The sequence below is a fragment of the Archocentrus centrarchus genome, unplaced genomic scaffold (genome assembly GCF_007364275.1).
Source record: "Archocentrus centrarchus isolate MPI-CPG fArcCen1 unplaced genomic scaffold, fArcCen1 scaffold_40_ctg1, whole genome shotgun sequence".
NCBI classification, from domain to species: domain Eukaryota; kingdom Metazoa; phylum Chordata; class Actinopteri; order Cichliformes; family Cichlidae; genus Archocentrus; species Archocentrus centrarchus.
Genome location: NW_022060266.1, coordinates 1778333 through 1792031, shown reverse-complemented (window position 1 = coordinate 1792031; position 13699 = coordinate 1778333). Strand labels below are relative to the sequence as shown.

Here is a 13699-nt window from a genome sequence, read left to right as displayed (position 1 = left end):
GGGGGGCCCAAACTTATGCACCTGCCTAATTTTATTTAAATAATTATTGCACACTTTCTGTAAATCCTATAAACTTCATTTCCCTTCTCAGAAATCACTGTGTTCATCTGCTGTATGATAGATTTAACTGAAACTGCTGAGCTGAAAAACCAATGATTTATAAAGGAACATCATTAAAATTATCAGGGGGGCCCAAACTTTTGCATACTACTGTAACTAAAAACTACATGAAACACTGAAAAAATAGATAAAATGGCTCTACTGGTAAATTCTATCTACTGTCATTACTTCTATGAGAGGCTGGAGGTCAGGGAGTGCCACTATATACCCTTGTAATACAGTGGGCTGAGGACGGCTTTGAACCCACAATTGGACGTTGTCTGGTTACATCGTTAGCCGATAGCATCGTGTCACTGTCACGTATCTGAATCTCATTCATTTACAGTAAAGGAAAAAATGAGTGTGTCCCATGATTGGTTTTGTTGGCAAATTTAAACAAGCAAACATTTTGCCCACTTTGCTACCAGGGATGTTCCTGGTGACTAATTTCTTAGTCAACTAAATGAGAAATGAGAGGCCTGATCAGAGAAGCCCAGACCTCCCTCTCCCCCAGCCTCCTCCTCCAGCTTACCCCTGATTCAGACTTCATCGCTGGCTCTTTGTAGAGCTACGATGTAACCTGCTTCAGTGGCCAATGTTGCTGCTGGCATTTCTGCTTGTGTGTGGTCGTGTCCCGGTGTGGTGCCGGCCGACAAAAACATATAAAATGCTGGGACTTTTTCCCTCCTGGCCTGGGAACGCCTTGGTGTCCCCCCGGATGAACTGGTCACGGTGGCTGGGGAGAGGGAGGCCTGGGCTTCTCTTCTTAGGATGCTGCCCCCACGACCCTGCCACAGATAGATGGAAGAGGATGGATGATCTGATAAATTTAGGGGTGTAATAACGTGACAAATTTCTTTATGATTATTATTATTATTGATTCTTAAAGTGACAACAAATGATGACCTTTATGATTCTTTTGAGTGTTCAGCCACTCTCTGTAGACAGTGTTTAAAGTTGTTCAAGATGTTTGCCCAGACATGTAAGAAGAACCCAGTATTTTAGTTTGGCAACCATAACGAGTACATGAATCTGTACTTTAGGTATTCAAACAAATAAGACTCCAAGCACCTCCACGAGTCTGAATGGGATGAATTCTTAGGGATGTTCAGTGTGTAAGACTAGTATGTGTTGAAGAATCTGGATATATTTTCTTCAGTACGGTAAATCAAAGAAAAACCTTAAAAAGCAGGAACTGAATAACAAGCTAACACAGTAAGTTTTGTGCAGTGATGTATTTTGTGTTTGGATAAGAGCTTAAACTTTATCCTAATGTTCAGTTGAAAAAACCAGCCGTTTGGTGCAGAATGGTCAGAGAGAAATATATCAGTAACAGATTTGAATTATTTGCTGCATGTGGGACGGGAGCACATGTTGTGGAGGGGTTCTATGCTATAGATAATGTTTAGAATAAGGGGAATGTTAAACATTAGAAGGTGATTTGTAGCTGAACTTGGTGATCCATCTCATAAATAACATGATGCTCAGAAGTTAGGTCTAATGACCAGGATTCTCAGCCACAGTGAATCTGCTGCTCAGATGGAAGCTGGAAATTTTTTAATGTTAGAAAATTTTGCCACTGCTTAGGCTTAAATAGAGTTGGTAACAATGAAGTGAACGCTGTTTATTTAACTTCATTGGAAGTACTGTTTGAAGTTAGGGCATGTCTGTAAGCCATTGTCCACAGCTCTGGATGTCTGTATGCATGTGTACATGTGCTTGTGATTTTCCATGCTGTGGTACTGCATGGCTCATGGATGTGGTTACTACTTTGGTGTCCTGCTGCATTTACTGAAGTGCTTCAGGTTCTTTATGGTTGTTTTTACTGTAAGACTGTATATTTTTATTGATGCTTTAAAGTATACATAAAGTGGATGAATCTGACAGACACACGTGTATATTCATTTGCAGATTTCATTCATCTACGCTTCTTTGAGTGGATACTTCTGATAATAGTCAGTGTGCTACCACGATGAGTCCCACAGTAGACAAAAACTGAAGATTTGCAGCATAAACACAGAGTTTGTATGAAGTGCTCAGCTGGAGTAGAAAAGCACTGAACTAGTCCATTTACAGTTGAATAATCTGCATTATGTTAGTAAATCAAACAGCTGTAGCTGATTATGCTTGGGTGGAGGTGGGTCTGTGGACCATCACAGCTACACTCTGCTGAGAGGTGGAGACAATCATACCTGACCTTAACGTGGTATATTTTGGGTGATCTCGTTTCAAACTGTAAGTGTACACATTCTCACCTGATGTACCAAAAATGGACATAGCCACCAGGGTGTCATCCATCCATCCATGGACCTGACCTTTTTCCAGACTTTCCTTGTATCAGGCGGTGAATTTCTCCTTAAAGTGGGAGCTTTTGGCGTTTCTAATCACCTGCGTAGTTTTATTCCTGCATTGCCTGAAGGCAAAGCCAGTCAAGAGGAGATTCAGAGGAACGGACTTTTGGCCAAAGGATGATTTTTGGTGGATACGCTTCACAAAGTCATGGAGAAACGGGGGCTCTAGTGATTCTTAGTCCTAAATCTTTACATAGGAGCGTGTTTATGGATCATCAAACTGGATGTATTCTTGAGATAAGACCAGGCATCATTTATTCCTTTAACACTGAGCCAACGCAGAGGAGGATTAATGACCAGTTTCCTTATTTACTGCATCTAGTATGTACTGCCATTTCAAACACGCCTGCTCTTCATCAGACAGTGAAGTGCAGGGAGGTGCCATTTTAAATCACCTGTGTTGGTCACTTGACCACCACCAGTGGCAAAAATATCCAATCAGATCTTCTTATAAAGGACCAACAGTTGGTAATACATATTGCCTTAGTATTACTCAGTGCCTAGAAAGACAAAAAGGAAACAAGAACATCAAATAAAGAATGATATCTCCACACTACCAGCAGCAAACAGAAGGGAAGATATACATGATGTCTCAGGCAGTAACAATAAAATGGTTCATACAGTTGGTTAGATGTGAAACCCACTGACCCACTCAACCACAATGTGGCACACAGTCTCTGCTATTTAAAACATTGTGACATACATAATATATTAATATTATATTTAATAATAATCTTCTGTTCCTTCACTGAAGGCAATGCTGGATGTAGCTGCTAATGAAGGTTGGCTCGTCACAGCTGTCAGCATCTGCAACCTCCTGCAAATGATGGTCCAGGGCCGCTGGCTGCACGACTCCTCGTTGCTGACAGTGCCACACATAGAACAGCAAGACCTCTATCGGTTCAGGTAAACGGCCTCATTGCTTCACAGTTACTGTCACTTGCAGGTAACCCCAGTACATGGCAGACTCTCCTTCTCTTTGCTGTGTAACGCATCATGTTTCACTACTGTGTGAACCAATCCCTCATGTAAAGTAATAAAGAAAGTAACCTTTTTTAAAAGGATTTATTTGCCTTTTTTGGATAGTGAACCGTGAAGATGGACAGGAAAGTTTTTTCTTTTTTTTGGGGGGGGGGGGGGGGGGGGGGGGGGGCAAAGGGCCACTGGTCAGATGCACCATGGCCTTGCAGCATATGTGGTCGCCTGCTCACCCTCTGAGCCACCCCAGAGGCCAAGAAAGTAACTACTCTTAGTTACCCTAATGTGTGGCTGTGTGAGACTACATTTTCTTCAGTTAGCAGCTAGGAATGAGCAGCATGGACAGAATTAGAAGTGATTATATCAGAGGGACAACTCAGGTTGAACAATTTGGAGGCAAATATCTAGAGGCAAGGTTGAGATGGTTTACACATGTGCAAAGGAGGGATAGTGGGCGTATTGGACAAAGGATGTTGAACATGAAGCTTCCAGACAGGAGGAAAAGAGGAAAACAGAGAAGGTTCATGGATGCTGTGAAGGAGGAAGTGCAGTGGGTTGGTCTTATAAGATGATGCTAGGCTGAGGTGGAGGCAGATGATCCACTGTGGTAATTCCTACAGGGGCCAGCTAAGGGAAGATGATGCTTCAGAGTTAGCAGCTGGTGTGTTCTTCTGAGGAGGCCTTCTGCAGTCAAACAAATCCAAACACATTCAGGACCTTTTTAATGTTGAGTGAACTTGAAGTCATTTTCAGTGCGTGCACCATTTGAGTTTGCCGACCTGTCTCCTACAGAGTCAAATAACTTAATGGTAAGAAAGTTTTTCTCTGATGCCATCTGTCTTCCCTTTCATCGTTCTGTAGAAACTGGGCAAACAGGAAGCGGCGCGGTGACCTGGGAGGGTTCAGCAGGCCAATCGAAGGCCTTCCTGAGCTCATCGCTGCCTGTAATGGAAAAGAAAGTATTTTCTCTGCAATGGTCGGCCAAGAGTTTCCATCAAATCAGATTGCCCAGGTAAGATTGCAGAAATTATTGCCCCAAATGTGCATTTGAAATATAAAATCTCATTGAAATGAGTCAATATTGATTTACTACAGAAATAATGGAAGCAACAGAAAAATGGATTACAAGTACTTGAAAATGTTGCTTTTAGAATTGGCCTGCTCCCACATTTAGTCCATGCAGATCACACACACACACACACACACACACACACACACACACACGATTAGCAGCTATAGTGCCACAGTGGTCCCAGATACGTCCAGGATCCCCAATTACAGCTCCACAGACAGGCTTTACAGCTCCAATTTAAGTGCTAATTGCAGCAGTAATGAGAGTGTCCGGGCACAACGGCAGGCCCTGCAGCTTCACCCAATCAGTGTCCCTGCTGCCCCCCCTTCACCACATTTACCCCCCGCCTCCCCCGCCGGCCTGCAGTGTGGCGGCCTCTCTAATTAAATAATTAGATGTGCAGCAGCGTTCCTGTCTGACTTGCTCAGGAAGAGTAATCCTCACATAAATAGCTTTTGCTGGGAGACTCAGTGAGGCTTTTCCCCTCATAGCCACTCAGTACACTGCCATACAGACACATCCATTACACACACACACACACACACACACCCCATCACTCTGTCTGTGCCATTATGTTTTTATGTCTCATATTCTCTTCATGGTAGGTTTCAAAGGACATTGTTCCAGAAGTCTTGTGGTTTATTCAGAAGCAGCTTTGCAAACCTGAGCCGTGCTGCCAGGTTCATTCTAGAGAGGACACTTCAATCAAGCCATACTAGTTCACTCTTCTTCTGACTGTGCTGTGAGAGCTGTAACTGAGGCCTGTGGAGTCTGAGATGGAACTCTTGGGTTTTTTGCCATTTCGCATCAATGCACGGCGTGAATTTGCCGGGATGTCCGCTCCTGGAAAGACTGGCAGCTGTCTTGAATATGTTCCAGTAGTTGCTCTCACTGTGAAATGATTCAGATTGTTTGGAAACTACCTTATAACCCCTCCCAGAGTGATGCTTGATGAACTGTCATCCATCCGTTTCGTTACCACCCTACACACGCGCATTTAACCATGCTAGCTTTGCGTGTAGCTCGCGAGCTGAAAAAGTGTGGCACCCCTGGCCTAAACCTCTGCTTTTGTGGAGGCGATCACACCTGCTGATGATCTATCAACAGTAGCAGCTGGCTGATACTTACCCTTTATGGAAGCAGAAGGCTGTGTTCAGTTTCTCACACACTGCTTCTGCATTTTGGTTTAATTTTTGATAAATAAATAGTGACACAGTGTATTATGTAGTTCATCTGAGGTTGCATTTACCTATTTTTAAGCCCTGCTAAGGAGCAGATTGTTTTTATCATGTATGTCAAACCTTATAATTGAATTTCTTTTTATTGTCACTGGATGTGACAGTTGTTAGATGTAAGTATGTCTAACACTTGAGTGGATCTGAGTAATCTGTCCATCAGCTCTAACAAAGTGGTGCAAAATTTGGGACCACTTATTTTGATGGTGTCCTGCGTATTGTACAGGCAGGTTGTACTTAAAATAAATCCAGCATGATAGGAGAGGCAGTCTTCTTCCTCATTCCTTTGCTAATTAATGTCATCCCTCTCAGGCGTGGTCATTCCTGAGCCATCTCCCGGTGTTGGAAGTTGAGATGAGCATGAAGGGCTGGTGGGAGGAGAGCCAGGAGCAGATGGAGCAGCCCCTCCCTGCAGCAGGAGCTAACCTAAGAGAGGAGAGCAGCTGGCTGGATGTCCACGCTGACCAGGAGTATGTTCTGCAGGTGTCACTGAGACGCATCAATGTGGGCCAGCAGAGGGTCAGTATGCCCCGGACACAATACTCTTCCTCCAACAGGCAGGGCAAAAGCTCCCGGGCAGAAAGTAGCTGGTGAAGACAGTGGATCATTTAGTGGCTGAGCAGTCAGAAGGTTACCTCAGAGGTGAACATTGTTTCTCCATTTATCTAAATAAATGCTGATGTTGTGAATCCTGATCCTGATGGGCTCCGGTAATGAACACACTGCTGCTACAAACATCAGTGAAAGAATGGGTCGCTGTCAGGAGCTCAGTGAACTCCAGCGTGGTACCGTGATAGGATGATACCTGTGCAACAAGTCCAGTCACTGCTAAATATTCCACAGTCAGCTGTTAGTGGGATTATTACAAAGTGGAAGAGATTTAATGACAGCAACTCAGCCATGAAGTGGTAGATCACATAAAAATCACAGAGTGGGGTCAGAGGATGCTGAGGCACAGAACATGAATTAGAGTGAGCCAGGCCCTCTGTCCATCATCAGTGTCTGATCTCACAGATGTGCTTCTGGAAAAATGGTCAAAATTCCTATTCAGGTTCGTGTGTGTGTGTGTGTGTGTGTGTGTGTGTGTGTGTGTGTGTGTGAGAAGCGAGTGAATACTGTTGGCAGTGTGGTGTAGATGGGACTGTAATGCTCATTCAGACCTGCAGAGAGCAGCACATTAGGCCTGCATGAGACAATGTGCACTGATCACATTGTATATTTCTGTGATCATAATATGACTTGCAACAAATAAACAAATATTGAAATGAGTATTTCAGCTCTATAGTTTATATGTGTTTTCCATGTTCTGCACAGCCTGTGTGCGCTGAGTGATGACGTGAAATAATCCAGACATACTGATCCTGAAGCAGGTGCTGAGTGTGAGTGCGTGGTTCATCCATCCAGGAGTCAGCACTAAACCCAGTGACTGCTTTCTTGGATTGTTAGCTTTGAGTTTTGGTGGTGTTGTTTAAACCCTTCACTACCCAGCATGCACCTGTAGGCTGTGGTGGTTTTTTATTTTTTTTTATTTTTTTTTTTATTTTTTTTTTTTTTTTTTTTCACTTTTCATTCATGAAGAAATGCTCTATGTGAAATACACCCAGTTACTCATGTTCTTTGTTACACCTCCATTTAAGCTCCCCTCGTATTCAGAGGAGGGAGGGAAAGAAATCCCACCATAACAAGGTTAGGAGGGTTATAAAATGAGCATAACAGAAAGAGTTATGGCACAAAAATAAAACTAATTAGAAAAAAACAAGAAACATAATACAGAGTCGAGCTTAGGAAGCACAGATGCGCTCTTCAGTTCAAACTTCCTGCTAAGAGCTCTGAACTCTACCAGGGACACAACAACATGAAGCTTTAGTGCGTTCTGAAGGTTATTCCACAACCAAGGCAAAAATAGAAGAATGCTGTTCTGCTCATTTACAAGCATTTAAGAATGTGCTTTTCATAACTAACATCTGATTTCAGTAATAACTCATTCTAACCTTCAGTTTAATGTATCATATCAAACGGGTAAAGTTCCACAAATCTGGAAGTGTGCAGAGGTTTTTCCTGGTGATCCGAGCTGCAGATGAAGTGAACTCGGAAAAAATGTGAAACTACATTCTCTACATTTTAAAATGGTTACGTTCATGTATCTGCGTTCACACTGGTACATGCAGTTCTTTGTATTATCTGTTCTCAGGTCAGACAGCTTTCACAGGCTTTAAAAAGACAGACGTCCCCTCTACTCTGGTGTCCCAGCCGATTAAACTTCCTGTGTAATCCTGTGGAGCACAATGGCGCTGAAAATTGTGTCTGTTATTTCAGAGGAAGCAGGACAGTAAGGCCCAAGCTCCCAGGTTCCCCAAGGTGAAGGATGAGGGTTGGCTCCTCATTGTTGGGGAGGTGGATCGCAGGGAGCTGCTGGCTGTGAAACGGGTCGGATACGTGCGCAAACCGCACCGCTGTGTCCATGGCCCTCTACACCCCGGAAAAGACCGGAAAGTAAGAAGAGACACGCTCATGAGTGACACTTTTAGAACCAACAAACTGAACTCATGCCTGACACGCAGTTTAGATTAGCAGCTAGTAACTGTTACAGGTTCCTCATTAAATGCTGTCACATTTCTGTTGCTGTGTGCCAGCTGACTACAGCGCAGTGTGAGAACTTTGGTTTATGAAATAAAGTTTATGTAATCTCCAACCAGCACCCAGTTTCTACTCTTTTGTCCTCACAGTCGATCTTCACACGTTCTATTTTTCATCTTTCAGGTGTATTTACACCCTCTACCTGATCAGTGACAGCTACCTGGGTCTGGACCAGCAGTATGACGTTCACCTGAATGTAACTCCTGCCAGCATCGCTGCCCAGGTCAACTCTGAGGTCTCACATTCAGTATCTGAAGTGTCCCTCAGCTGAGGAGCAGGAGGACCGAAGCTCATCTGTCTGCAGCAGCTCCAGAACCTTTCCAAGAACATCTGTCATGTTCAAGTTCCACTCGCCAAGTTCCTCTCTCTGCTTCAGTTCCTACATTGTAACCATGGCAGTGATGTCATTGCTTCCTTTCATACTGTGAGTGCTGCTGTCAGGAGAAGCTCCACATGTTCTGTAGGATTTTTCTGATTCTTTAATTTAAGCATAAATTGGTGGTTCACTGTTTTTATGTTTTCTGTTTCCAATGATTAAACTCACATTTAGATTGACACACTTTGTAACAGCAAATATTTAGTTCCACATGAAGCTTTCTGTGCCTGAATGTGAGGAATGGGATGACTCTTTGTTATCTACAAGTTCTGTGAATGTAACCCAAACTCATCTAAAGGCCAGTGTGCTTAGGAAGAAGATCCACAGCTGTAAAATGGGACAGAGTGTCTTCACTTCCCATCAGCAGACTGGGCTTCAGTCAGAGTCAGCGCCCGACAGCCTGCAGCACTGACACAGATATGCTGGTGGTTAAAGGGCCCCCACACTCTAAGCCACACTTGTGATGCCATTGGACGGTCTACAGATGACTGCACACATTTGTTTAGCAGTAACCTCGACTGTGTCCTGGAAGCATATTTAAATATGTATTAATTGTGTCGCTATCCTTTAGCTTCAGCCCATCGGGGGTGTAACACAGCAGCGTTTCTCTGCCCTCAGTGCTGCTCTTAATGCTCACCCGTGTGTATCGATGTGGAAATGCAGCGTGAAAAGTAAGAAAAGATCAGGACAGTTTTTCTTTAAGAAGACTGGAAAAAACACGTTCCCACATTCATGAACTACATAACTCACAGCACCCACTGTGGCCTTATGGAGCAACAGCAGTCAGTGTTTAATCTTAGATAAATATGAGTGAGATGTTTCTGTGAGGAGCAGAATATGTGGGAAAAATCTTCCCATGTTGTTTTGGCAGAATCTCTTTATTCTGATGGTTTCAGTTTAGGTCCGTGAAGCTTCTTCCTTCCACCCCAGCAGCTCGAGACCACCAGAGCGCCACGTTTCCCCCTCCGTTTGTCAGAAGTATCCTCAGCTGGAGGGGAGCAGAGTGCGCCCCCTGAATCCTTACAGTGGGAGGAACTGATGCTCACAGGAGCAGAAATGTGAAATGTTTATCAGTGGATTTGACTGTTGCTGCCAAATCCTTTGAATGAATAAATCACATTCAAAATAAAAAGCCTGCTTTCACTGACAGCAGCCGTTCCCGGTCCTCGTCCCTCTCTGAGAGCCACTTCCACCTCCTCCACGATGCCTGTGGATTTACTACAACAGCCTGCTGAGCAGAAACGTGCTCCAAGTTTTTGAAGATCCTTGAATTTAATGAGTATTTTCAAGGTTTGTTTTGGAACTGTATTGCTTTCATTGCAAACCTCTTTGTTCTGTTTTCTTCTCAGTTCTCAATAAACATAATTGTGGATTATAGCACAGTAAGATCTGATGTAACAGGAACTGAATTAACTATTTGCAGTATAAATCCAAATCTGATATGTATGCTGTAAAGCAGTAAAGCTATTAAGCTGAGTGTTCTAAAAACGTGACATTTTTCCTTAAAAGTGCTTAAATTGAATAAAACACAGAGCACAGAGCTGGACTAATGAGGCCGTGCAGTGAGAGCGGGGACAGGTGATGGTGATGGTGGGTAAGAGTGAGACGATTAAATGAATAAACTAACAGTAAACCGACCATTCACTGATTGGAGAGCAGAACAACTAAAAGACTGAGGAGTGGTTCACTGTGTGTGTCCTGTGTGCCACTAAAGCAAGAATACTGCACACCCACGGAGAGCCTGTCCACTCTGCTTTGCAGGGAACAGGAAGCTCAGTCATTTTATTAAGCATGCAGAAATCTACACAGCAGGTATGAGGAATACTGGCTAGGTGAGAGAACTGCAAAATAAAAATCCACACGGGATGGTTAATGGAACAAAAAATATATTTTTTTAATAAATATTAAAGTGAAAGCATAAAACTGCTCGGTTTAAACAGGAAAACAGTCCACACAGGTGCAGAGCTGAAAACATAAAACCAAAGAGAAGAAGTACTACCAGTAGTACTTATTTAGGGCATCTAATAGTACTACCAGTAGTACTATTAGATGCCCTAAATAAGAATGTTGGAGTTCTGCAGTGTGTGAACTGCTAATTCTTTTCTGCTGTGTTTGGTTTCTTTGTCGTTTATTCTTCTGGTATTTTGGGAAAAGTTGATTTGAATGAACATTTTTTGTCTGTTTCTACTTTTAAAAAAAGAGTCCAGATTTGATTCATGTGAAATGCTGTTCTCACTGTAAACGGATGAAGCAGGAGAAGGCTGAGTGACCTGAATCTAATCCTGTTTATACTTCGTTTATACTTGATTGGAATCAAAGAAATACTCTTTTATGGAATACTGGAGGAAAGCAGCATGTTTTTTGGACAACTAACCAATCTGAGGAAGAAAATAAGTTATATTATTAATAAGTTATTATTACTAAAATAAGTTATTATCCCACGGCTCTGTAACAGACGAGATCAGCAGCAAGTATTACAAAGAGCAATAAACTCCATATCTTTTATTACTTCCCAAAGTTATGGAGTGATGATATTAACACTAAATCCCACTTAAAGTAATAAAAAGTTAATGATTTAGTTTCAGTTAAAAATATGTATTTAAAGCTGTCACATTAATGATGTGCCCAAAACAAAGATATGAGTTGACTAAATGGATGCTTTATATGCAAAACACACAGACAAAAACAAGCTGTTTATATTATTAAACACAGTCTATAGTCTCAGTTTATGAAAATCTTTGAACACAAGTTTACAGACATTTTATCAGTAAGTAGTGTGGGGGTGGTGGAGGGGGTGGGTGGCTGTTTTTCGCTCCAGCCCGGGGGGGTACAGCCGGGCTTCAGCTGGAGATGACGGGGAGTGGTTCTCAGCTTTCTGCTTCAGCTTCTGTGGCGCTGACAGAAAAATCGATGCTTCGCGGGTCACGTGATTCTTCTATAACAGAATGATCCCTGAGAGCCGCCTCCTCCAATCAGAGCCGTCAGATGATGATGATGATGATGATTAGAAATGTACAAAGAATAAAAAAATATAACAGCAAAACGCAACATCTTTATGAATCAGGTAAGAGATCAGTCCTGCGGGAAAAGAACTGATGCTGGGATTTAACGCACAGAGCAGTAAAGTAAAGATTTATTTGGAGCGCTTTATTTCTTTATTTTTTTAAACCTCTATTTTACAGGTATAAATAAAATAAATGTTTGGGGACCAGTTCTCATTTACAAACATGACCTGGCCGAGAGGCCCCAGTACACTCAGGTCCACTGCATATAGATACACATAAACATACCAAAAATCAATCAGTGCGGCTGTTTATTCATTAGAGCTCTGAAACTTTAAATGGATCCATGAAAGCTTCCGGTCCCACCGCCTGACGAAGAGACACGTGGAAACACTTCCGTTCGTCGGCAGAGTGAACGGAGCCTGATTGATCAGGCTCCGTGTGTGCTGTGTACAGAATTTATCTTAAACATCTTCAGCATCACTATATTAATAATGCACGTTCTTGTGACGCACAGTTTGCGCTTCATTCAGTGGGTTTAGTAACAACTTGCACATATAACCCCCCCCCCCCCCCCCCCCCCCCCCCCAGTGGATAATCTAAATTTCCAGATTACACTTAATACATATAAACACATTTGAAAACACACACACACACACACCACTGCTCCCGACCAGGTGATGTGTTCAGCATAAGTTGCCATGGTAATTTGACCAGGTAAAAACTGAGCCTCAGAAAACTGACTTTAAGCTCTGAGCCATTAATCTCCCTTCCTAGTGCGCCCCTGTGATCGTTTCACTATCGTCTGCTGGTTGTTCTGCCGGCATTTTTGCGCTAACTCTGTCCTGACTGAGACTTAATCATAGGGAGTATTTTCTCTCGTCATATTTTCCGCACACGCAGCCTAATTGCCAGTAAATTTGGAGTTGAAGCGCGGGTTAAACCAGCGTCAACCATTTCGTGCGCCTCCAGCATCCTGGATGATTTTCTCACTGCAGGCTGGATCCCATTACCGAGCGTCTGCACTGGCTCAAACACACACACACACACACACACACACACACACACACACACACACACACACACACACACACACACACACACACACACACACACACACACACACACAGGGCGAGAGAGGCAGGGTGGTGTGAGCCCGCTCCTGAAAGTATAGTCAGTAGAATTTCAGCTTTGCATCATTAGTATTTAACGCTCTCTGTGATGTGAGGGGTTCCGGTGACTCGTTAAAAACGAAAAATTAAATATGAAGTGGCGGTTCTTTCTCCCGGAGAAGTGATACTTTGGCCCTTTGTGGGACAGGAAGTTACGGACACAATGAACCTTATTTAGTCCACTGTGCAGAAGTTCAGGAGAAACCTGAGCTGCAGCCTGTTTACAGCCACGCTGAGAGCAGAATGAACTGCAGCTTCTTAGAGAATACAGATGAGCTGCATATTTGCCTTTAAATTATTTATTTACTTTGAAGACACGGAGGACTGAGCCTGTCTCTACTCCACGTTAGAGCAGCTTTATGTTCTGCAGTTTGTCTGCTTGTCTCAGCTCAGGGTGATTCACTGCTTCCACATATTGTTTTTTTTTTTTTTACAATTTACAAATCATCGAAATTCAAATTTCGGCCAATTTTTAATAACAAGCGATCCTCTTGACAGATCATGATTTGAATTTTCTCAGGACAAATCTGCATCTGCTGTAGCCCTCAGTGGCATTAAACATTAAAACAGCCCGTTTTGTTGGCAGTAAGAACAAAAAATAAAGTATATTAAATAAGACGGAAAGCAGGAGAGCAGATGTAAGCCGGATCCAGAGACGCTCTCACCGCTCGTTAAATGACTTTAAAGACACAATAACCCGTTTAAACGAACGTTTCCGTTATTGAGGCTCCGGCTGCAGGGAGGCGAAAAAGAATGCCCGCGTCCTGAGGAATCGTT

At 43.0% G+C, this 13699-nt stretch overlaps 1 protein-coding gene across 1 annotated transcript in view; it reads left to right on the top strand.

Moving 5' to 3' along the window:
- Window positions 1-9754, top strand: part of LOC115776867 (activating signal cointegrator 1 complex subunit 3-like) — a 45492-nt gene extending 35738 nt beyond the window's left edge. Inside the window, 6 exon segments of the mRNA XM_030724650.1 lie at window positions 3205-3356; window positions 4290-4440; window positions 6048-6254; window positions 8052-8186; window positions 8188-8228; window positions 8496-9754. Coding sequence (XP_030580510.1) covers window positions 3205-3356; window positions 4290-4440; window positions 6048-6254; window positions 8052-8186; window positions 8188-8228; window positions 8496-8643 — 834 coding nt within the window. The 3' untranslated portion in view covers window positions 8644-9754.
- Window positions 9755-13699: the final 3945 nt, after the last annotated feature.